This window comes from Mus pahari, chromosome 20 (genome assembly GCF_900095145.1).
Source record: "Mus pahari chromosome 20, PAHARI_EIJ_v1.1, whole genome shotgun sequence".
NCBI lineage: Eukaryota > Metazoa > Chordata > Mammalia > Rodentia > Muridae > Mus > Mus pahari.
Genome location: NC_034609.1, coordinates 8,725,827 through 8,749,225, shown reverse-complemented (window position 1 = coordinate 8,749,225; position 23,399 = coordinate 8,725,827). Strand labels below are relative to the sequence as shown.

The 23,399-nt window shown below is 51.2% G+C and overlaps 2 protein-coding genes across 5 annotated transcripts in view; both read left to right on the top strand.

Moving 5' to 3' along the window:
* Window positions 1-8,244: 8,244 nt before the first annotated feature.
* On the top strand, window positions 8,245-20,818 carry Ccdc130 (coiled-coil domain containing 130). 3 transcript variants are annotated; one of them, XM_029532505.1, is made up of 10 exons: window positions 8,245-8,296; window positions 11,785-12,020; window positions 14,775-14,828; window positions 15,160-15,242; window positions 16,076-16,131; window positions 17,394-17,454; window positions 18,472-18,614; window positions 18,691-18,863; window positions 19,914-20,052; window positions 20,235-20,818. In XM_029532505.1, the coding sequence occupies exons 2-10, from the start codon at window positions 12,018-12,020 to the stop codon at window positions 20,639-20,641; spliced, it is 1,119 nt and encodes a 372-aa protein (XP_029388365.1). In that variant the 5' UTR covers window positions 8,245-8,296; window positions 11,785-12,017; the 3' UTR covers window positions 20,642-20,818. The 3 variants fall into 3 exon arrangements, with proteins under 3 accessions (XP_029388365.1, XP_029388367.1, XP_029388366.1); XM_029532507.1 differs by lacking the exon at window positions 19,914-20,052 and having other exon boundaries at window positions 20,235-20,340; XM_029532506.1 differs by lacking the exons at window positions 8,245-8,296; window positions 11,785-12,020; window positions 14,775-14,828 and having other exon boundaries at window positions 15,205-15,242; window positions 16,076-16,183.
* Window positions 20,819-21,756: 938 nt separating this feature from the next.
* Mri1 (methylthioribose-1-phosphate isomerase 1) overlaps window positions 21,757-23,399 on the top strand; it is an 8,160-nt gene continuing 6,517 nt past the window's right edge. The window contains exons 1-2 of one of the 2 annotated variants that reach the window (XM_021220448.1): window positions 21,757-22,186; window positions 22,859-23,034. In XM_021220448.1, the coding sequence (XP_021076107.1) occupies window positions 21,816-22,186; window positions 22,859-23,034 (547 nt within the window). In that variant the 5' untranslated portion in view covers window positions 21,757-21,815. The remainder of the gene's footprint in view (window positions 22,187-22,858; window positions 23,035-23,399) is intronic. The other variant, XM_029532708.1, reaches the window with a different exon arrangement.

The window sequence follows — 23,399 nt, the reverse complement described above, 5'->3', positions numbered from 1 at the left end:
CATCTGCTCAGGTCTGGGGATAGGAAGATGAACAGCTCCTCAGGAAGGGCGGTGAGAAACGTTGGCAGCGTCGGTCCTCACACAGGACCAGCCTGGTGAGACCTGTCCTCAGTGCTTTTCAGCTTGTTGTGGAAGAACGTTTCCTCATTTTACCTGGGGGAGACTGCCAGCTGCATACCTGCTATGGAGCTGGGAACCCATACTGTCTCACATGCCCTCCTTCCGCAGCCATACAGACTGCACTCATTGCCTGGCGCCATGGGAATATAGCCCGGGGTGCTTTCAGGTGAGGGGATGGGATGCTACAGCTTTTGAGATCTCCACACAACCAAAGAAGCCCGAACCACGGACATCTATAAGCACGAGAAGTGCTCAGTGCCCACAGTGAGCGCTGGACACTGACTCAGACTGCGAAACCTGTGGAGCAGGCACGACCTCCCTGTCTGGCATCTCGGATCTTTCCCAGGAAGGCACCATAGAAGTGAATTTTAGCAGAACTTGATCCTGTTGGCTACTGTGTCAGCCACTGGCAACTGATTGGGGCATATAAGTCCCAAGTGCCTGACTCCTCTCTGGGACTGTGTGGGCTCAGTCCCAGAGGGCAGGGTTCTGATGGCTTTGGGCAACAGCTGGCGAGTGGCTGTCTTCACCAACCTGGGTTTACTGAGCTTCCTCCCTGAGCTACTGACATTCACATCTGTACTGACATTCATCTCCAGGCTCTGAAGTGGTTGCTTGTTTTGTTGGTTTTTGTTTTGAGACAGAGTCTCACATTCTAGTCTAAACTGGTCTAGATCTCACAACGTGGCCCAATGTGGCATCAAAATTTGAGGAATCCTCCTGTCTCCACCTCCCAAGTGCTTAAGTCTCTGAGCCAGCACACTCTGTCAGAGGGTGGAGGGAGAGAGACACAGAGAGAGCAGGGATGAGACAAAAAGAAAAAGCATATCAAAAATAGTAGTGTTATAAAGAGAATGAGTATGAGTAGCTGTGGGGAGAGATGCTTGTGAATGGGAGGGGATTTAGGTGAAGCCCTGCAATGATGGAGAGATTATCTCCTGAATGTTTTCCTCTGACCTCCACACCCACATCGTAGCACATGTGCCAGCAAACACACACAGCACATACAAAAATAAAATAGAATTGGGGACCTCTGGGAGGCAGAGACAGGCAGATTTCTGAGTTCAAGGCCAGCCTGGTCTACAGATTGAGTTCCAGGACAGCCAGGGCTACACAGAGAAACCCTGTCTCAAAAAAAAAAAAAAAAAGAATTGGGGAACTGGAGAAAATAGTTCATCAGTTAAGAGCACTGGCTGCTCTTCTAAACTTGAGTTCAGTTCCCAGCACCCACGCTGTGGTTTACAGTCATCTGTAACTCCAGGTCCAGTGCATCTGACATCATCCTCTGCTTCCATGAACACCAGGCATGCACATGGTATACAGAAATGCTGCAGGTAAAATGCCCACACACACATTTAAAATATAAATAATAACACAGATTCTGCTAATTCCTTCTAGCTCCTGATCCCTTGCTGAGCCGGCTTCTTCTCATGGCTGTGACCAAATACCTAGCGGGAAGCAACTTAAAGGGTGAGGGCTGACTGTGACTCACGGTTTGAGGGAGCACAGTCTACCACAGCAAAAGAGCATGGTGGCAGAAGCCTGTGGTGGCTGGTCACATTGCTTCCATACTCAGGAAGCAGGAACAAGCTATAAAGCCCAAGACTCTCCCCCGGTGACCCACTTCCATCCCCTAAAGGTTCCATGACCTGCCCAGGCAGCACCAACAGCTGGGAACCAAGTGCTCAAATACAGGAGCCTGCAGGGGACATGTCATGCCCCAGCACCAACTTCCCATGACTGTATCCAGATGCCTGAGAAAATCAGCTTAAAAGAGTAACATTTTATTTGGGTCCCCTGTTGCAGAAGCTGCAGCTCATGGTCATTTGTTGCTGTGGCCTGGAGTGAGGCAGGACATGGCAGAAGACATGACAAAGAAAAGCTGTTTACTTCATAGTGGCTAGGAGGCACAAAGACCTGTAAAGAAGAGACGAGGGAAAAGTATACCCCCCAAGGACACACCTTGAGTGACCTACTTCCTGCCTAGTGACACAGCTAGTCCTAGGTTAGCCAGGGCTATATAGTGAGATCCTTTCTGAAAAAATAGGACAAGCAAACAAGACCCAAATCGCCCAAAATTAAAAGCCCTGCTTTCCTTACGTTGCTTCTGCCAGATACACATTACTAACATACAAGCTAGATGCTTCCCTGAGGTCTCTGAGGAAGCTGTCCACCATAGTAAATCTCCTTTTAGATTTAATTATGCATATCTGTGTCTTTGTGTGGGCATGTGCGTATATGTGTAGATGCTGTGGGAAAGCAGGGGTGTCCGATCCCCACGAGAGCTGGGGTTACAGGCAGGCATGAGCCCCTGGTGCTGGCAAGCATATCTTAACCTCTCCCGGTCCCTTGGTGTGTTTTGAACCAAGGACACAGAGTAGCTGGGGTCTGGACTGAAATGCACTGACCGCCCCCCCCCCAAAAAAAAGTCCTGTATTGAGGATGTGGTTCTGTGTGCAGCAACATTCGGGGGGGTCAGGACAGTGTCTGGGCCACAGAGCTTGGCCCCCATCAATAGAACAACCCATATGCTGACTCAGAGCAGCCTGAGCAACAGAAGGGGAGCATGAGGGGGCGGTGCTGCCGTTTAAAGGGGCAGAAAATGGTTTAATTTCTTTGCCAATTAAATAATTAAAAGGCAGCAAGAAGTTTTGCAAAGCCAAATTTTCTTCAGAATGAGGCTGGTGAGAAGAAGGTGGACTCTCCATGTCAGGCATGCACCATCATCCCAGTTCGCTTCCGGTCTTAGAGACAGCGCTGAGGAGTGTGACCCGCACACTAACCAACCTCCCGTTCTAAGCTTTATTTCATTTTTAAGTATTTCTAATTTATTTTGACTTATGTACATCTGTCTGTGTCTGTGTACAAGTGTACAGGTGTCCGTAGAGGCCAGAAGAAAGTGTTATAGAACTCTTGGAACTAGAGTTATAGTCAGTTGGGAGCTGCCTAATATGGGTTCTGGAAACTGAATCAGGCCCTCTGCAGGAGCGGTAAATGCACATAACCACTGAGCCATCTGTCTTAGCCACAGGTTCTATTGCTGTGATAAACACCTTGACTGTCTGAGTTACAGTTACTATTGTTGTGATGAAACACCATAACCTGTGGGGCCATGGGCTATGCACAGACAACATGGTCTCCAGTGTGGCTGAGGTCTTGAACCCTGGTGGGACTCGGTGGTGGTAATTTCCACCTACATGTGACCGAAGGCGTTCGATGATGTCTCCTGGACCCCAGCTCCTGTCGAAGTTACTGCCTGACAGCCCCCACAGGAGAGGGGTGTGGCTATCAGTCCTGTAGGAACAGCACCATGCCTTCCCACATGCAAATAAGGTTTCCCCCAAACTCTCAGTCCAAGCCAATGAGAGGTACCTGCTGTCCATCCCTGAATCACCCCCAGAACTGTATATAAATCCATCCAGGGAATTAAAGGTACTCGAGAACTATTCCCTTGTCTGAGTCTTTTGTTCCAAGAACTGTAACACTTGAGAAGAGAGCTTCTCTCCGGAAGAGCCACCTGAGGTCCCGCTGCACTTCTCACTGGATAGTGCGGCTTTTCGTCTGCCCAGCCCAACCCGACTCAGTTCAGAGCGGCTCAGAGTTACCAAGCGACCTGGAAGGCACTGCAGAGACTTCGTCTTCCTGCCTGCACTCGCTTCCCTTCGCTGGAACCCTTGCACACGGACTGGACAGAGATGTCCGTGGAAAACCTCTGGTACCCAGGCCCACAATAACTAAGTGCAACTTGGAGAGGAAAGGGTTATTTAGCTTACACTTGCACATCATTAGTTCATTATCAAAGGAAGTGAGGGCAGAAACTCAAACAGGGCTGCAACCCAATTTGCATGCCAAACCTGAGGCTGGCGTGAATGATGCTCAGCAAATCTCCCTCTGTGACTCTGCCTTTACCCGAGCAGGTTCCTACCGGGCTGCTGTCTCAGCCTTGATGCTTTTCTCACTACACACAGCAGCAGCAGGGAACGCTGGCACGCACTCTTAGATGGCAGATTTTCTTCTGGACACTAAACTGTTCCAGGGAACCCCAAAACTCATGAGGTGGACCCCACTCACCAAGCAGGCATTACCACCCTGTGCTGTGTGAACTGACCACATGATTACTTCTTCATGCCACGGTTAAGGGGAAGTGTTTCACTGCAGAGATGAGGGAGGGAGAGAAAGGCAGAAAGAAAAAGAAATAGACTGGACCTGACCATGTGAGAAGCAGGAGTAGAGCAGAGAGACTGGAAGGGCCCATGATTCACCAAAGAATACTATCCCAGACTCCAATGGTACATATACGCAAAGACTGTTTCATTCTGGGGCTGGCGAGATGGCTCAGTGGGTAAGAGCACCCGACTGCTCCTCAGAAGGTCCAGAGTTCAAATCCCAGCAACCACATGGTGGCTCACAACCATCTGTAACAAGATCTGACGCCCTCTTCTGGAGTGTCTGAAGACAGCTACAGTGTACTTAAATATATAAATAAATCTTTAAAAAAAAAAAAAAAAAAAAAGACTGTTTTATTCTGCACAAGTCCAGCATGCTGAGGTCTCCCATTACCAAGATAGAGAGTGGGCTCACAGGCCTGATTTAAAGCACCTTAGGGGAATTCTGGGGTATATGACCTCTATGTTAATCTGTTGGGTCTGTCTCTACCGACATTCCATTACTGGGGTGTGGGGGCTGGGAACCTTGCTGGGGAGGTCTGGAGACTGTTGCTGAGGAAGTAGCTGAGGAAGTCTGGACACTGCGGCTGACCCATTGTCCCTGCCTCAGGCCAGGTGGCAGGGCAGCTTCTGAGGCCTGGACTTGCCCAGTTCTTGGAATCACAGATTTAGGCCTGGTCTCCTCAACTGCTAATCTGAAGCCTGCCATGGAATCAACCTGTCTTAAGAGACAGGGTTTCTCTGTGTAGCCCTGGCTGTCCTGGAACTCACTCTGTAGGCCAGGCTGGCCTCGAACTCAGAAATCCNNCTGCCTCTGCCTGGGATTAAAGGCGTGTGCCACCATGCCCGGCTGGAGTCAGCCTGTCTTAGGACAGAGATAGAAACACACAGAGAGAGAGGAAGAAAGAGTGGGGGAGAGAGACAGAGGAAGAGGCTGGGAGTATAGCTGAAATAGCAATATTGTAAGGAGAACGAGTGGCTAGGGGTGGGGAAGCCTGTGAGCTGGGGGAAGTTTAGGGCTGGGGAAGAGGTGATAAGGGCCAGGGTGGGCATGTGTAACAGGCACTTGTACTCAGGAAGCCTGGAGGCCAGCATGCACTTTGGTGTGGTAATAGGCACCACAAAACAGTCTTTTGTTCCTTCTGACTGCTGGAATTTGGGGAAAGGGACTTTCCTCTGGACCTGACTAATACCACACAAAAGTCTGTCATCCTGGGATCCCTCCCACAGACGCTCCAACTCCTAATGGCTCAGTCTTAGTTGCTCAGACCCATAACAAAAACCCTGCTACTGCTGCTACAGTATAAAGGCACACTAACACCCTACAGGAAAGGCCAGCTTATCAGAGGCGCTCCTCTGATGCTCTCCTCAGGAGGCTCAGCTTCATGCATGCCTGGCTAACTCACTCCTCCCAAGTCATCCCTGGATCCGTGGCTCCCCAAGTGATGTGTCACAGACTTCCCTGGGAGGATACAGCACACAGACATCTACTCACCCTTGAATGAGAACCCACACACACCAAAGTAACCATTGCACTGAAGTCTGACATCCTACAAGTGACGTCCTACCAGGGTTATAAACAGGAGTGTGTGTGTGTCAGGGTTGCTTACAAGGAGAAGGGTTGACTCAAAAGCAGGCCCCAGAGTCTCCGCTCACACTATGAGGCCCCTCGCCCTGTCATTGATTCTTTATATAAAACTGAGCACAGAGGCCTTCAAGAATCTTCCATGTTCCTAACCTTTTGTTTTTTAATAGACCTGGCAGAAATGAAGATATCTAGAGAGACTCCTGCATCTCTCCATCTATCAGACCACAAAATAATGGACTCTGTACTGGCTAGTTTTGTGTCAACTTGACACAGCTGGAGTTATCACAGAGAAAGGAGCTTCAGTTGGGGAAATGCCTCCATGAGATCCAGCTGTAAGGCATTTTCTCAATTAGTGATCAAGTGGGGGAGGTTCCCTTATGGGAGGGACCATCCCTGGGCTGGTAGTCTTGGGTTCTATAAGAGAGCCGGCTGAGCAAGTCAGGGGAAGCAAGCCAATAAAGAACATCCCTCCATGGCCTCTGCATCAGCTCCTGCTTTTTGACCTGCTTGAGTTCCAGTCCTGACTTCCTTTGGTGATGATCAGCAATGTGGAAGAGTAAGCTGAATAAACCCTTTCCTCCCCAACTTGCTTCTTGGTCCTGATGTTTGTGCGGGAATAGAACCCTGACTAAGACAGACTCCACAGAAATGGGAGTTTCCCCAGTCTCGCGGTGGGCAAAAGAACGGGCACCAGCCAGAGGGGAGAGAAAATGTCTTCTGGGAAGAGAATTCACCCAGCTCTAGGTTCTGCAGACCTCCTTACAGGATGAGATTGAAGCCCAGACAATGATGGGTCGATGGTGGACGGGATCACACCTTGACCAGGACTGCTGTGCAGATCCTTGTACCTTTAAACCATGATCTCACACCAGAAGTTAAAGAGTGTTCCTTCCCCGAATCTCTTTGGCCCTCTTTCTGTTTGTTTGTTTGTTTGTTTGTTTATTTTCGAGACAGGGTTTCTCTGTATAGCTCTGGCTGTCCTGGAACTCACTTTGTAGACCAGGCTGGCCTCGAAATCAGAAATTGCCTGCCTCTGCCTCCTGAATGCTAGGATTAAAGGCGGGCTCCACCACCCCTGGCTGGTCTTCTTTCTAAAATGCCACCATTGAATAAACCCCTTTTTTCTGCTTTCTACTTTTTTTGGGGGTGGGGGTGGAGGGCAGATCTTTTTGAGTCAGGGTTTCTCTCTGTAGCCCTGGCTGTCCTGAAACTCACTTTGTAGATTCAAAGATCTGGCTGCCTCTGCCTCCCTAGTGCTGGGATTAAAGACATGTGCCACGGTCGCCTGGCTTTGCTTTGTACTTTTAAGATTTATTTACCTGAACAGGTGTTTGTTTTGGCTACATATATGTATGTGCACCACATATTTGCCCAGAGACCTACAAATACTCCTCTGACTCTACTACCCTCAGACCTTCACATTCGTGGCACGCTAGCACTCACGTACACATGTATTTTTTGAGACAGTGTACTCCTGACAGGCCTTCGATTATGTGGACTACCTGCCTCTGCCTCCAGAGTGTTGGGATTAAAGGTGTTGACCACCACGTCTGGTCATAACATAATTTTTTTAAGTTTCATTTTTTTAATTTTTTATTTATTTATTTTGGTTTTTTGAGACAGGGTTTCTCCGTATAGCCCTGGCTGTTCTGAACTCACTTTGTAGACCAGGCTGGCCTCGAATTCAGAAATTCGCCTGCCTCTGCCTCCCGACTGTTAGGATTAAAGGCGTGAGCCACCACGTCTGGCTAAGTTTCGTTTTTTTAAAGATTTATTTATTTATGTAAGTACATCGTAGACATTCAGACATTCAGACATTCCAAAAGAGGGCGTCAGATCTCATTAAGGATGGTTGTCAGCCACCATGTGGTTGCTGGGATTTGAACTCAGGACCTTCAGAAGAGCAGTCGGTGCTCTTAACCGCTGAGCCATCTCTCCAGCCCAACATAATTTTTTAAAATCCATAAATAAATAGCCCGGACTGTATTGGTAATCCCACTACTTGGAGATCACAAGGCGAATCAGAAAATCAGAGTCATCTTCAGCAATATAATGATATCCAGGGTCAAACTAGGATACAGGAAAACCGGTCTCAGACGTCAGTCAAATCAAAGCTTAAAAATGACGAATCAGCTCCTTCGAAAAGGCAACCGCCAGGGCTGGGCGGTGCCAAAGTAGAACTTCCGGGAGGGAGGGGCCAGACAGCCATCTCAGATTGGACCCCTCGGGGTGGGCGGGGCTTTTGACGACTAGACAGGCCTGAATTGGTCTGCTGGCAAAAGTCTCAGCCAATCAAGATGAAGAAAGTGCCTCGCTCCGCCTCGCGCAGGCGCCTTCGGGCCGCAGAGGCGGGCGCTCCGCGGGTTCCTAGCTCCGGGTGTGCTTCCGGGCTGGTGGAGGCGTGACGTCAGGAAGAGGGCAGGTAGGTACGGGGTGCGGACCGGTCCGCGACGGCGACGGGGGTGGCAGGTCCTCAATCCCACCCCTGCGGCCTGGCACGGGAGATGCTATACCTGCGGACGCGAGCGGGTTCCCAGGGCCCAGCCGCCGTTTCAGGCCAATGGCACCCCTAGGCGTCTTCGTGCTGAAGATGAGCCCTCCTAGCCCGAGTTGAAACATAGTGCTTGGGAACAGTAGTTTGGGGGCCGGCGAGGTGACTTAGCTGGTAGTGGCGCTTGCGGCTAAGCCTGACGACAACATGAGTTCGACCCCCGAGCATGGTGAAAGAACCGATTCTTGTAGGCTGTTCTCAGACCTACACTCCCACTTCGTTGCACACTCCGCCAACACACACAGAACAAATAAATGTAATTTGTAAGGGGCTGGCGGGGTGGCTCCGCGGTTAAGAACTTGACCTGCTCTCTAGCAGAGCACCAGGGTTCAGTTCCCAGAGCTCACAGCTGCCTGTGTCTCCATAGAATCCAACACCCTACCCTTTCCGGGCACCTGAACTCACTTCTGCACACATACACATAACAAAAGTAATTTTTATAGTTGTTACTAGGTAGGAGAAAGCTGACACTGTCACTTTTCTTTGTCCCATGCCCATTCTTCTCAATACTTAACTGTCATGACTCCCAAAGGCAGTCTCAGCGGCTGAATCCTTTAGAAAACTTTTTTTTTTTTCCCCCAAATGAAGAAACTGGGATCCAGGTAGCCCCTGGCCCAGGGTATGGCAGCTAGGAAACAGCAGAGAGGGGATTGATGCCCAAGCTGTGGTCTGCTGTGGCAAGTGAGGTCAGGAATGACCCTTGGCACCGAAGAGCCCCTGTGCGTCCACCTGAGCAGACTGGGTGTAATCTGCCTGTGGTACTACCTGTGGCCATTTAAGACTTCAGAAGCTGGGGCTGGAGGATCTGGAGTACTGGGCCGGTCTGGATTACACAGAAAGACATGTCTTCCAAAACAAGCATGTTCAACATTGTAAAGCAGACCCCAGGCACGCAGCACTTCAAGCTGGGTGTCCACGCTACCGGCCCATACACTGTTTGACTGTAGCAAACTCCAGAGTCATTCCCACTCCCATTACCCTCTGTTTTTAATTTTTGTTTGTTTTGATTTTGCTTTTTGAGACAGGGTCTTCCTGTGTGGTTCTGGCTGGCCTGGAACTTGGCTGTGTGGACCATATTGGCCTCAAACTCAGTGTGTACCCTCCTGGTTCTACACACACACACACACACACCCCGAATGCTGGGATTAAAGCATATACCATCACTCCCTGGGCTGTATTCTCTTCTGACAGGGATGAGCAGGCACTTCAGGGAAGTCAGACCCAGGTCCACAGCTGGTAAAGAATGGAGCTTGAATTTAAACTCAGGCAGCTGTGCCTCCCAAACCAGGCTGGGCACTGAAGTGCTTGGCCATCAAAGGTATCTGGGTCAGGGCGTGTGACGATGACTCAGTAGGTAAAGTCACTGCCACCAAGCCTGACTGTCTGAGTTCCATCCCCCACGTGGGGGAAGGAGAGAGTTAACTCCTCCTCTGACCTGCACACACTGACACAGTCACACCTGTACACACACACACACACAAAATGTTTTGTTTTAATTTAGGGGTGGAAAGATGGCTCAGTAGTTAAGAGCACAGTACTGCTTTTCTGAAATATCTGAGTTCAGTCCGTAGTCCCCATGTCAGGTGGCTCAATAGCTGCCTGTAATTCCAGCTCCAGGGAACCTAATGTCCTCTCCTAGACTCGGGCATAAGCACACACTATTTAAAAATAAATTTCAGCCAGGTGTGGTGGCGCACGCCTTTAATCCCAGCACTCGGGAGGCAGAGGCAGGCGGATTTCTGAGTTCAAGGCCAGCCTGGTCTACAAAGTGAGTTCCAGGACAGCCAGGGCTATACAGAGAAACCCTGTCTCGAAAAACCAAAAATAAATAAATAAATAAATAAAATAATTAAAAATAAATTTCTCTCTTAAAAACTTTCCCCCTGGAGGTAGTGATGCACACCTTTAATCCCAGTGCTTAGGAGGCAGAAGCAGGTGGATCTCTAGAGATGAAGACCAGCCTGGTCCACAGAGCAAGTTCCAGGGCTAAGGCTACACAGAAAAACCTTGTTCCCCCCCCCCCAAAAAAAAAACAGAAACGAATAAACAAAAAAATTAAAAATTAAAAATTCTCAAGGCAGCTGGGAAGAGTGGAGAGAATCCTAAATAAATGCAGTTTCTGAATTCTGGCTCCTCAGTTTGCATTTGAGGCTTTGCCCCACACAAATGCCCTGCCAACATCAGCCTCGGATGCTCTCTGAGTCCTCAGTGATCACTGAATGAAGAGAAATAAAAAGGAAGAAAGGTCATGATTACTCCTAAGTGAAGCAGAAAGTTTACTGTAGCTAAAAGAGAGAGCAGGGGCAGAGACATCTGGGAGAGCCCAGAGTGACATGGCCAGACTGAGCCGGATCGTGTGGGAGAGAGGAGAAGGGGGATCTGTGCAGCACCAGGTGGGCAAACATACAAGAAGGAGTGGGGAACCCAAATGTCTGGGTTATATATATAGAGAGAGAGCCTTTGTGGGGGAGCAGCCCAGCCTCTGGGCTGCAAAGTTTAGGGTAGGGGACAAGATATGTCAGCCATTCCCCTTTAATGTGCAGGGACTGAGGCTAAGGGGTGCTGGGAGGGCCAGGTGACCAGGGCTGACTTGATATGTTAACTAGGTGCCTCAGCCATTTGTCCTGGGTTTGAAATTGAACACAGCAGTGAGATGTGGCAAGACTGAAGCTAGCACAGTACATCTAGGCTATAGCTCAGTGCTAGGGCCCCTGCCTAGAATCCTCCAGTGAGGGTTGGGGAAGTGGGGCTCGGTGGAGAGCACTGTCTTAGCCTTTGGAAGCTCTGAGTCCGTCTCAGTAGTTCAGGAGCAGTCTGCTTGCCTGGTCTCTGCGGACAGCCAGGGACTCAGCTTGGCCAGAGCAGAGCAAGAGAGGAGAGGGCTAAGATATTTCCTCAGAGCAAGGTGTGGGAGGCAGAAAGGCCTGTTGATATGATTATAAACTAGCCGGGCCTCTAGGAGATAAGGGCATGGTGACGCTGAAAAAAAAAAAAAAATATATATATATATATATGGTATATATGTATGTATCAGATCAGTGAGATGGCTTGTTGACTTTCCACCAAGCCTACAACCTGAGGGATGAGTTTCAGTGGGGAGAAGAGAGAACTGACTCCTACAAGTTGTCCTCTGACCTCCATGTGCTTACCATGCCATGCACACATGTAGAAATTCATATTTTAAAATGTACATTTCAACCTGTTGCAGCTTCTGCAGCAGCAGCAGGACAGGTGGTAGGAATTAAGGGAAGGGCTAGGACACCGATTGTACCGTGCCTGCTCGGTCACCCCAGTGTAGAGTCTGGAGCCACATGGTTCTCTTAACTGTCTGTCTGTCTCTCTGTCTGTCTCCCCTCCAGGCTCTCCTGGGACACTCCTGCACTCTCTGGAGGCTCCGCATCAGGTTGCAACTCAGAACTATTGTGAACTTCAAGAAATAAGAAGATCCAAGCGACACAGCCACATCTTTACAGAACAGCCCGCGTGCGGCCTCTGAGGCTCCACAGGAGGGCACGTCTCACTGCGTGCGCGTTGACCAGGCCAATTTCACAGTTGCAGCCTTGCTAGTGAGGGACCTGTAAGCAGCTCCCAGATGGTGAGTAGATTCCCGTGTCTGGACTCCTGGCAGCCCTGCCCCTCCCTGGCTCTTGAGTGGTAGTTTGATTGTTATGTATCGTGGTTTCAGAGCTTTGCTAGGAACTTGAACTACCACCCGACAAGTCACCTACCCTCCCTGTAGAGATCCTGCCCCCTTCCTGCCCCTTTCCCCTCCTTTCTGATGCCATTTAGCTAAGGATGATCTTGAACTCCTGGCCCTTCTTTCTCAGAGAACCATAACCCAGTGCAGAGATGATGCCTCCCTGATGCAGAGTAGGGAATGGAAGTCAGGGCCTTACAAGTGCTAGGCAGGCGCTCTGCCACCGAGCCCACCTGAACCCTGCCCTACCCCAGCCCTGCATTAGCAGCCGTGAAGAGTGTGAGTGTGTCTCCGCCCCTTCCTTCTTCAGTGTAGCTCTAGGAAGCTGTCACTCTGAAAAGGAGACCCTGTACAAGTAAGCTAGGCAGTAACTATTTTAAAAGTAGCCAGTCATGTACTTTATTTATTGTAGAGCAGTGTGCAGTGGTCATCAGTTTGGAGGAGTTGGTTCTCTCCTTCCACCATGTGGTTCCCAGGTTTCAAGTTCAGGTCTCAGGCTTGCTGGCGGACACCTTTGACACTCACCATCAGCCCTGAGTAGCCACTCTTGCCTCAGAACCACTGCTAGTGACTCCGCTGCTTTCTCACTCGCATCTTGTGTTCCTCTTCCTCTGTGTACGGTGTGGACGGACTTTCCCAGGGCAGGGCTGCTCTCAGGCTAGTGTTTTACTAGGGGGCTAATCCACCGCACTGGACCATGGGGTTTGTCGTTGTTTGTTTTTGAAACTGGATTTTAATGACGACATTTCTCTCTTCCTTTCTTCCCTTCAAACTCTCCCATCTATCCCTCCCTGCTCTCCTTCAGATTCATGGCCTCTTTTGTCATCAGCTATTCTTGCCTGCACATATGAATTTGTATATACATTCCCAAATATAACCTGTCGAGTCCAGACACTGTCACTCCTGTGTGTGTTTTCAGGGCTGCCATTTGGCATTGGGCAGCTCGTTGGTGTGTTTCTCTCTGGGGAGGGCAGCCTCTCCTGCTCCTAGCGTCCCTCAGTTGCCTGTGGCTCTTTGTATAGGGTAGAGGCCTCATGGTCTTCACCCTGTCCACTTTGACATGTTGGTTGGTATTCTTGTTCAGCCCACATTTGGACAGTCATGTGGGTAAGACTTCATAGGTATACCTTCAGATGTCACTACAAGACATAAGAGTATAACTTCTGATGTTTCTAAGAGACAGTCTCATAGCAAAGTCCTTGATCCTCTGGACCTTACAGTCTCCCTGCCTCCTCTTCCATAATGTTTGCTGCACTATGGATGTGGGAGGGTTTTGCAGTTGGACAGCTGGTCCACAACTCTGTATATTGATTGGTTATTGTTTTCTTTCTTTTTTAAAAAAAACATTTATTTATTTATTATATGTAAATACACTGTAGCTGTCTTCAGACACTCCAGAAGAGGGCATCAGATTTCGTTACGGATGGTTGTAAGCCACCATGTGGTTGCTGGGATTTGAACTCAGGACCTTTGGAAGAGCAGTCGGCACTCTTAACCACTGAGCCATCTCTCCAGCCCCCTGGTTATTGTTTTCTATAGTGGTCTTTGTTACAAGAAGAAGTTTCCTTGATGAGGAGTAAAGACCACTCTTACTGGTCTAGACCCTGGAGGAGGCCATGGGAACCTGGATATAGAGTGGGGTGGTATAGGCAATGCCACTCCGCTGGGAGACATTCTGGTCAGCTATTTCTCCTTGATGACTGACAGTCTACTGTGAAGAACAAGCCTTAGCTTTGAGCCCCTGTTGAATGGAAACCTCTGACACCCGGCACAGCTACCACATCAGAGTGGACCTTCTTCCACGACCCAGATTTAGAGACCGGCTTGACAGCCATAGCTTAGGGTAGTGAGAATCTTTAAATGTATTTCATGGGTACTCTAAGGGAAATGCTTGTAGGGCGTGGTGGTCACCCTGTAATGCCAGCTCTCAGGTGAGGTGGAAGGATTGCTCTGAGGTCACGAGCAGCCTGGCTGTGGAATGAAGTTCTGTCTCATTCAGACCAAGTGAAATGGGCTGTAACTCAGCTGCTAGTGTGCTTGCCTAGCAGGAGGTCTGGAGTTCATCCCCAGCAACCCGTAAGCCAGGTGTGGGACATGTCTCTAATGCCACCATTGGAAGGAGGATCAAGGCTAGCCTTAGCTACAGAGCAAGCTTGTGGCTAGCTCAGCTACAAGAAACCCTGTTGTATTAAAAAAAAAAAAAAAAAATGCCGGGCTGTGGTGGCGCACGCCTTTAATCCCAGCACTCGGAGGCAGAGGCAGGCAGATTTCTGAGTTCGAGACCAGCCTAGTCTACAGAGTGAGTTCCAGGACAGCCAGGGCTACACAGAGAAAGCCTGTCTCGAAAAACCAAAAAAAAAAAAAAAAAAAAAAAAAAAAAAAAAAAAAAAAAAAAAAAAAAAAAAAGAAAGAAAAGAAAAGACACACCATCGTCAGCGTCCCTCCATCCCCACTTCTTTACCATTGCCCACAGTCTCCAGGGGCGCGTAACCACTCCAATAAAACTGTGTATTGCCTTAAGGGGTTTTCCAAAGCTCTAATAATTGGTTTTCCATCCAGGTTGCTCTGTAGATCAGACGCTGGATAGAACCTTAAGCACATTGCTAGGGCCCTGCAAGACCCTCTCCAACTCATGTTTCCCTCTGCTTCTAGGGTGAAAGGAAAGGCCAGAACAAATACTATCCCCCGGACTTCAACCCCGAAAAGGTGAGCAGCTCCCCACAACCCCACAGCTTCGGGGCCAAGTGTCACAAGTTACCTGGAGAAGACTTGAAGGCCCCTGGGTGTGTGCAGACTCGCCCCAGTTACCATGCCATTGCATATAAAGCATTCCTAGAGATTCTGGTGTTCCTGGGGGCTTCTGGAACTGCTTCCTTCAGATACCTGTCCCTGGCTCCTCCACACCTCCCATGTTGCTTGTAGGGTGTAACACTGAAGCATCCCCTCCTCAGGAGGATTGTCCCCCAGCAGTAGGAGCAGCAGGGGAACGAGCTCCCCAGCTTGGCCCCGCTTGCCTTCACTCACCCCTTCCTTACAGCATGGCTCTCTCAACCGATACCACAACAGCCACCCACTTCGAGAACGGGCTCGGAAGCTATCACAAGGCATCCTTGTTATCCGGTAAGAAACTACCCCTCCCTTCTCCCAAGACCTCCAGTTTGCATCAATCTTATATCCCCTGATTGATTGATCCAGTGCTGGAATGTTATAATTCCATAAAGCTGGTAGACATTGCATTAGTTAGCCATTGCTGTATAACAAAATAATAAGCAGTTTTTACTGATAACAAGGCTGGGTGCCTCTTCTGGGCTTGGAAGGACCTGACAAGGCCTTCTTCCTTCATTGGTGAGTACCAGGAAGCAGAAGGCTGGTCCTGTGGGACCTTGGCCTGTACAGACAGGCTGCTCCACAGCGGGTCTCTCTTCCAGCAGACCAGCAGTACCATGACTCCAGAAGCAGCAGCAGAAGTGCCAGGGCTCGTAAGGCCAGGGCCAGGCCAGATGTGACACTTTGAACCCGCTTTCCCATTGTCTGCTCAGATCCTGACTCCAGGGCTAGGCCAAGCTCTTCCTCTGGGTGGGACAAGCCAGAGGGTGTTAGAGAAGGAGAGGAACCCAGAAGAGAGAGTGGCAGCCAGGGCCTGTGCAGGTGTACTGCCTACGCAGGCCCAGATGGCCTGACACAAGAGGACTACTTGAGTCCAGGAGTTCAGGAACAGCCAGAATACAGCTTAAGAAAAAAGGGGGTGGGGCAGCTATGGCTTAGGGGGTAAAGGCACTTGTTGCCAAGCATGAGACCCTGAGTTCAGTTCCCACACCCACATAGTAGAAGAAAAGAACCAACTCGTGAAAGTCGTCTTCTGACCACCACACACACAGTGGCTAAATCAATAAATGAATGTGGGAAAAAACTTTTTAAGGAAACAACAATAAAAAGTCCTTGTCTTTGTTTAGATTTGAAATGCCATACAACATCTGGTGTGACGGCTGTAAGAACCACATCGGCATGGGTGAGCGTGGGTCAGCGCCGCCAAGGGTGAGCGTGGGTGAGCACCGCCATGGGTGAGTGTGGGTGAGCATGGGTGAGCGCCGCCATGGGTGAGCATGAATGAGTGTGGGTGAGCGTTACCCGCCCTACCTGCCCTGCCCGCCCCTTCAGCCCCCTCTGTGCCAAGTGCTATGAGACACTAGAGATGTTGCCAATCAATCCCAAGGGCAAATCAGAAGGTGGCAGGTACCCAGGCCAGAGAGCAATGGGAAGGCTAGGCCCTGAGGTCCAGATCCTGGGCAAGGGCAGGGCAGGGATTTTCTTTGGATCCATCATAGAGCAGAAAAGCAAGCTGTTGCTAGTTTAGGCTGTGGGGCAGAGTTTGTCATGTTTGTGACCTGCCTCGGGGATAGCTAGGCTCCAGGAAGTGAAGATGACAGCCTTGATGCACAGAGCTGGGAGACAAGGTGGCTGTGGGAAGGGAAGGATGAGGCCTGTGCTAGTGATGTGAGAGGCCCACAGCCCAGACCTACCTAAGGTGTGCACTATTGGGCAGAGATCGGGCCCTGGGCAGGTTTAAGACCCTGGGTCCTGTTCCCAGGCCTAAAAACAGGGAGCTAAGCCACCCCAGATAACTCATGGCCACCTCTAGCCCAAGCTAAAGCAGCTGTCCCGGAGAGGAGCAGCCGGGCCACGCCACGGGCGGCACCCAGGCTCAGTACCTGCCACTCACAGTCAGAAGATAGTACTATATTACCTCCCAGGAAAAATCAGATAGTTTTGAAAAGAATAATGAAAGCTGAGCTTATTCACTTGGTAGTATGTATGCATGCATGTATGTATGTATGTATATATGTATGTATTTGAGACAGGGTCTGGCTTTGTCATCAAGATAAGCCTCAAACTCCATCTTGCCTCTGCCTCTGTCTCCCGAGTGCTGGGATCACAGACATGCCCCACACCCATCTCCCCATTGACATTTCACCCTCATCTCTGTTGGCGAGGTGGGAGACAGAGGTCCAGAGGGACAAGGCACCTTGCCTAGGGGACACAGTTGGGAGTCAGTGGAAGCAGAGTGGACCGGGCCTTTCTGTTTCAGTGCACACTGTCCTATAGCCTGAGTACCCCAGTGCCTCCCAAACTTCATTCTTTCCTACTGTGAGCTTCTGGGACCTTGCAGGGCACCTGCCCTGCCAGGCAGCAAACAGCAGTTTGTCTGTCTCCCACCCAAAGAAAAGCTGCTGCGGTGTCATTGTCCCAGCCTCTCTCTCTCCACCCTCTCAGGTGTGCGCTACAATGCAGAAAAGAAGAAAGTTGGCAATTATTACACGACTCCAATCTACAGGTAGGCGCATCTGGTGGCACTTTAGGGATAGGCATGGCTTCATGGGCTAAAGAGTCTGTAGAGGAGTCTGGAAGGGGAAGGGACCTCAGCATCTTCCTCTAGAGCTGTCCTCTGTAGAACTATCCATTCTGGCCTGTCGGCCTCCTCCAATCCTTCATGGCTCCCACCTTCCCCAGTAAAAGCTCAGGCTCTCTCACTCTGCTTCAGACCTTGTAACCTCTGCTCCCTCCACACAGAAGCTAAATGGCTCTATCGCTGTGCTGCTCCGACACTGCCCTTTTGTAAAGCTGTCGTCTCTTGTGGGGTAGCTCTTCTTGCTGGTGCATGCTCACCCCCGCACACCAGCCCCTCCCGGAGCAGATTGTCTTACTATCAGCTTTCCCATCTGTTGGCACCTAGCCTGGCACAGAAGAACCAGTAGAGGGGAGCGGGGAGGAGTGAACAGATGGGTGGGTGGGTGGGTGTGAAGATGGATGGACAGATGGACCAATGGGCAGGCAATGGATGGATGGATTAGTAGCTAGATGGATGGGTAGACAGACATGTGGATGAATAAACTGGTGGGTAGGTGAGTGGGTGAACTGGGGGGGGGGGAGGTGGGTAGATAGGTGAGGTGAGGCATGAACAAATGAAGGAATGAAAGAGCCAGCTTCCGTGTCTGGGTGGTGGACTATAGGTGGAGATAGGATCCTACTGTGTAGCCTGGGGAGCGCTGGGATCACAAGTGGGTGCCAGCACACCTACCAGTTCTGTTGGGGTTTTTGTCACCCTAGAGGTGAGGGCCAACATGAGCATACTGAGCAGGCTTTATACTTTGGCCCTCCAGGCCCACCTTCAGCCTCTTGGTTGCTCCATCTGTATGCAAGCCTGTGCATCTTCCTCAGGGTTCGCCCAGATGTGAACTGGGTACAGGGGTACTCAGTGACTTCTGGAAGGGTGTGGTACACCAAAGAAAGTGGGCAGTGGTTCTGAGTCTCAGGATGGGGCCACAGCATCCTAACTCCAGTTCCTCTCTAGGTTCAGGATGAAATGCCACCTCTGTGTCAACTACATCGAGATGCAAACAGACCCTGCCAACTGTGACTATGTCATCGTGAGTGGTGCCAGTCGCAAGGAGGAGCGTTGGGACATGGAAGACAACGAGCAGGTGCTGACCACAGGTGAGCACCATCTGCTCGCCCGTCCCACACGGCCCCTGGCTGCGTCCCCAGAGTCACGCTTATGTGGTCCTTGCAGAGCATGAGAAGAAAGAGAAGCTGGAGACGGATGCCATGTTCCGCCTAGAGCATGGTGAGGCTGACCGCAGCACGCTGAAGAAGGCCCTCCCCACACTCTGCCACATCCAGGAGGCACAGAATGCCTGGAAGGATGACTTTGCTCTGAATAGCATGCTGCGGAGGCACTTCCGGGTGAGGGGAGCCCCAGGGGAAACAGCAGCAGACTCACACCTGTGTCCCCACATCCCACCTGCAAGCTGGTCATTTCCTGTCTGGCTTCATGCTCCCTATGTGCAGCACAGGAGTCGTGCCCTGCCTAGATCTTTTCCTGATGCTATAGCAAACATACCACAGACTGGGAAGTGTATTCTAGAATTATATTGTGCACTGCTGTGCAAGCTGGAAATCTAGCAGTGAGCCACCTACAGACTGACCATGTACAGAGTGCCCAATCTCACTCCTTAAACGTCTGCTGGATCAAGGGGCAGATGGAACACAGGCTCCCTGTAGACTCCTGTGTAAGGCACTGTGTAAGTCCCTTAAACAGGAAGAGCCCTCACAAAGTTGTCTCCCCAAAGCTTCATGTTGTCAGCTGTCACAGAGGGAACTAAGTTTTGACAGAAGCAGGGATCCAGTTTCAATGGTGTCTGCCTGTGGTTCCAGCTCCTCAGGGGACTGGAATGGGAAAATCACCCAAGCCCAGGAGTTGGAGACTAACCTCAAAACCAAGAGCTGGGCCTGCTGGCTTATGCTTATAACCACAACACTCAGGAAGCTGAGGCAGGGGAACTACTTCAAGTTCCAGGTCTGTCTGGGTTACTGAGGGAAATCTTGTCCTCCCACCCCCAAAATAAAACAGTAAGAAGAATTCTAGGGCCCCAGAATTGTCAATATGCTTCAGGCTTAAGTAGTGCCTTGAATTCTCATCCCTGTCTGGGATCACAGGCGCGGACCAGCACACCCTTTTGTCAGGTTTTATATGCTTTATCTAGTAGGTCACACCTGCAGCCCATCACTGACCAAGTGTAGTGTTGTGGCACGTGTCCATCTTTTTGTTGTGAATGCAGGACACTGACATTCAAAGACCCTACCCACCCACGGGGCCGCTTTTGTATCACAGGTTCTGTGTGGGCCCTTCCCTTGCTTCAGTGTCAAGCAGAAGCAGACCCAGTGGCTGGACTGAGGCCTATGGGTCTCAAGGAGGTGGGGTTCTGATGCCCCTGCCTGTGCCACCCCCTACAGGAGAAGAAGAAAGCCATGCAGGAGGAGGAAGAGAAGGACCAGGCACTGCAGGCAAAAGCCAACCTAGCCATCCCTCTTGTGCCAGAGTCAGAGGATGACCGCAGGCTGGCTGCCCTGCTGAGGCTGCACACCCTGGACTGTGAGTCCCGGCTCCCGGCTGGGCCGTCCATGGGAAGCAGGGGTTGTAGGGTTTGGAGACACTTGGTCCCTGGGGCCCCTGTTATTTAAACTGGTGGGAAGAAAGCTCAAGACCAGGGGTGTGCTCTGTGCCCACTCTGCCCTGACTTCTGGCCCTTGTCCGATGCCCCCTCTTCCCCGCAGCATATGAGGACAAGCAGCGAATGAAGCGGACGGAGATCATCCACCGCTCTTGGTTCCCCTCAGCCCAGGGACCCGGTGCTAGCAACAGCAAAGCGAGCAGCGTCCTGAAGAAGCTGTGCCAGGGCCGCAGACCACCCCCCAGCAGCACAGGCACAGTGGGGGACCTGGGCATAGTGAGGAGAAAGTCTCGAGACATTCCAGAAAGTCCTCAGTGTGCAGCAGACAACCCCTTGTCAGAAGAACAAAGAGGGCCACCAGGAACCACCCAGGACAGCAAGACATCAGAATCTAAGAGAAACTGTAGTGATCAGGCCTTGCCCCTAGGTTCCTCCCAGGAGGACCTGCTGCACCCCAGCACCCCCAACGCCTCCCTGGTGGCTGACTACTCTGACTCGGAGAGCGAGTGAGGGGCAGAATTCCAGGACCAGAAGCCACGGCGTGCCCAGACCTTAGGGACTGGCTCATTGCTGCCAGCCCAGACACACTTACCTTCCTGTACAGATTATTATTTATTTGGTTTTGGTGAGAGTGCCTGTGCCTTGATGTAACCCTGATACCTGAGCATTAAAGTGCTGTTCTTTGTCCCTGCCTTGTTACTAAAGTCACCTAGTAGCTGCCCTGCCCTCAGCCCCGGCCAATTAAGCAGACGCTGCCACGGCAACATCGTTGTGACAGCAGCGTGGCCCACAAAGCGTGATGAAGGCTTGAGATACTGACCAAGATTGGCCATGGCCTGGGGTGACATCCCCTTAGGAGGTGTCAAGGACTACATAAGGAAGGTTGAAAGAGGGCCAGGCTGCTGGAGCCAGAGAAATCGTGCTAACGGCAGGCAGGAGGAACATCCAGACTCCATGTCATGGGCTGGTGTGGGCCACTCGTAGTGGCCAACCAGGGATGCTTGTGAAACAACCTCAGAAACACCCCAATTCAGCCAGGCATAGTGGGAGACAACTGTCATCCTGCCACCCCGGCAATGAGGTCCAGCTTTAAGATAGGGTTTCTCGTGTATCGCTGGCTGTCCTGGAACTCACTCTGTAAACTATTGTGGAGCCAGACTCACATCTCTACCTCCCGAATGCTGGAATTAAAATCTGAGGTTTATTTTTGAGTGTTTGCATGTGTATGTTGCCTCAATGAGGTCTGAAAGAAGGCCTTGAATCCCTTAAAACTAGAGGCAGCCACAAAGCCTTTGGTCCTCTACAAAAGCAGTATGCACTCCTAACCCTTGAGCAATCTCTTCAGCCCCTAAGAATAAACGTCCCTCATGGTGCTTACTTTAAAAAACAAACAAAAGATCGTTTGACATGCTGATTAAGCGCTGGGAGTCTGTGAGCCGTGGATGAGCAGAGCTGAGGGTGCCAAGTCATCGCTTCAGTAATAGATGGACGGTTTTCGGCAAAAAATAACCCCATCACCAAGCATCTTGGAGCTTGTACTCCGCCTTGGGACAAGTTGCAGCCACTCTGGAAGTCGCTGATCGCCGGACAACCTGGGCGGTGCGTGCGCATGCGCACTTGGCAGGACGCAACTCCGCCCCGCAGCCTGTGCAAGATTCACCGTGGGCTCTGCACCGTAGGCAACATGAGACTGGAAGCGATCCGCTACTCGCCGGGCTCTCTGCAGATCCTCGACCAGCTGCAGCTGCCAGAGCACTGCCACTACGAGGCGCTGAGCTCCGTGCAGCAGGCCAGGGAAGCCATCCGCGCCATGAAGGTGCGCGGCGCCCCGGCCATCGCGCTGGTCGGCTGCCTCAGCCTGGCGGTGGAGCTGCGGGCCGGCGCCGGCGGTCCCGGACTCGCTGCTCTGGTGGCCTTCGTGCGAGACCAGCTGCGCCTCTTAGTCGCCGCCCGGCCCACCGCTGTCAACATGGCCCGCGCCGCCCGCGATCTGTCTCACGTGGCAGTCCGGGAAGCGGAACGAGAGGGTGCCACCGAAGAGACCGTGCGGGAAAGGTACGGGATCCTGGACCAGGCACCGCTCCAAGCAGAAACTGCTGACCTCCCTTTTCCTGCTCCCTGGGGCAGATACAGTGCACGCATGTGCCGTGTCCAGAGGCCCACAGACAGGACTAGGAGTTCAACCCTGCTCTGTGTTCCCCAGGGCCTTGAATTCAGCCCCTTAGCAGGGGCTGCACCAGTTTCATTACACCAGTTCTGTCTGGTTTGCCATGGAGTCTTGTGTGCTCTGCCCAGCTTTCCCTTCTACCTTTTTCTTTCCCATCCCACTTCCGGTCCAGCCACTTTATTCTTACTGCTTTTCTGTTGCACCGGTATGGCTCCTGACTCTGGCTGAGACTAGACTCTAGAGCTTGAAAACACTGGAGTTAGAACTCCATCTTCAGGTTCCTGCTCCTTCCCCTCCCCTTCTGTAAAAACTGATTCTGCCCCCTCTTGTTCATCAACTGCCTCTCCCACCGTGAAGTCTTCATCACAGAGGTAAAGGGTTTCCTTGTGTTTACTGCTGTGCCCCAGCCCCATCCCCAGCTCCTGACTCACGTATATTAGTGATCAGAGTGGCAGGTGTGTCCTCAGAAAGGCTCTCAGAGCTCCACAACTTTAAAGGGTGTCCCCTTCAAAGTTAGCCACCTCCCTTCCAACAGTGCTAAGAGCTTCTTTTGTCCCCAGAGTGATCCGCTTTGCCGAGGATATGTTGGAGAAGGACCTCAAAGACAACCGGAGCATCGGGGACTTGGGAGCCCGCCATCTCCTAGAGCAGACCAACCCCAGGGGTGGCAAGGTGACCGTGCTGACCCACTGTAACACGGGTGCTCTGGCCACTGCTGGCTATGGTACCGCGTTAGGTGAGGAGGCACCTTCAATTGTCAGGGCACGGGAGAGTCTTTATGGGACGCAAGGCAAAGCGGCTGGAGCTGGGGGTGTAGGTCGGTGGCGAGAGCACTTGCTTAGCTAGGGCTGGCTCAGCAGCTTAAAAGTATGGACCCCGCGTGCAAAGACCTATCAAGTTCTCAGCACCCACAGTGACTACCTGCAACACAGGAGACCCAGCGCCCTCTTCTGGCCTCCACAGGCACATTCACTTACATGCACAGAGACAAACATACACACACAGACACATGCACTTACATGCATAGAGACACACATGCACACACGGGCACATGCACTTACATGCATAGAGACACACATGCACACACGGGCACATGCACTT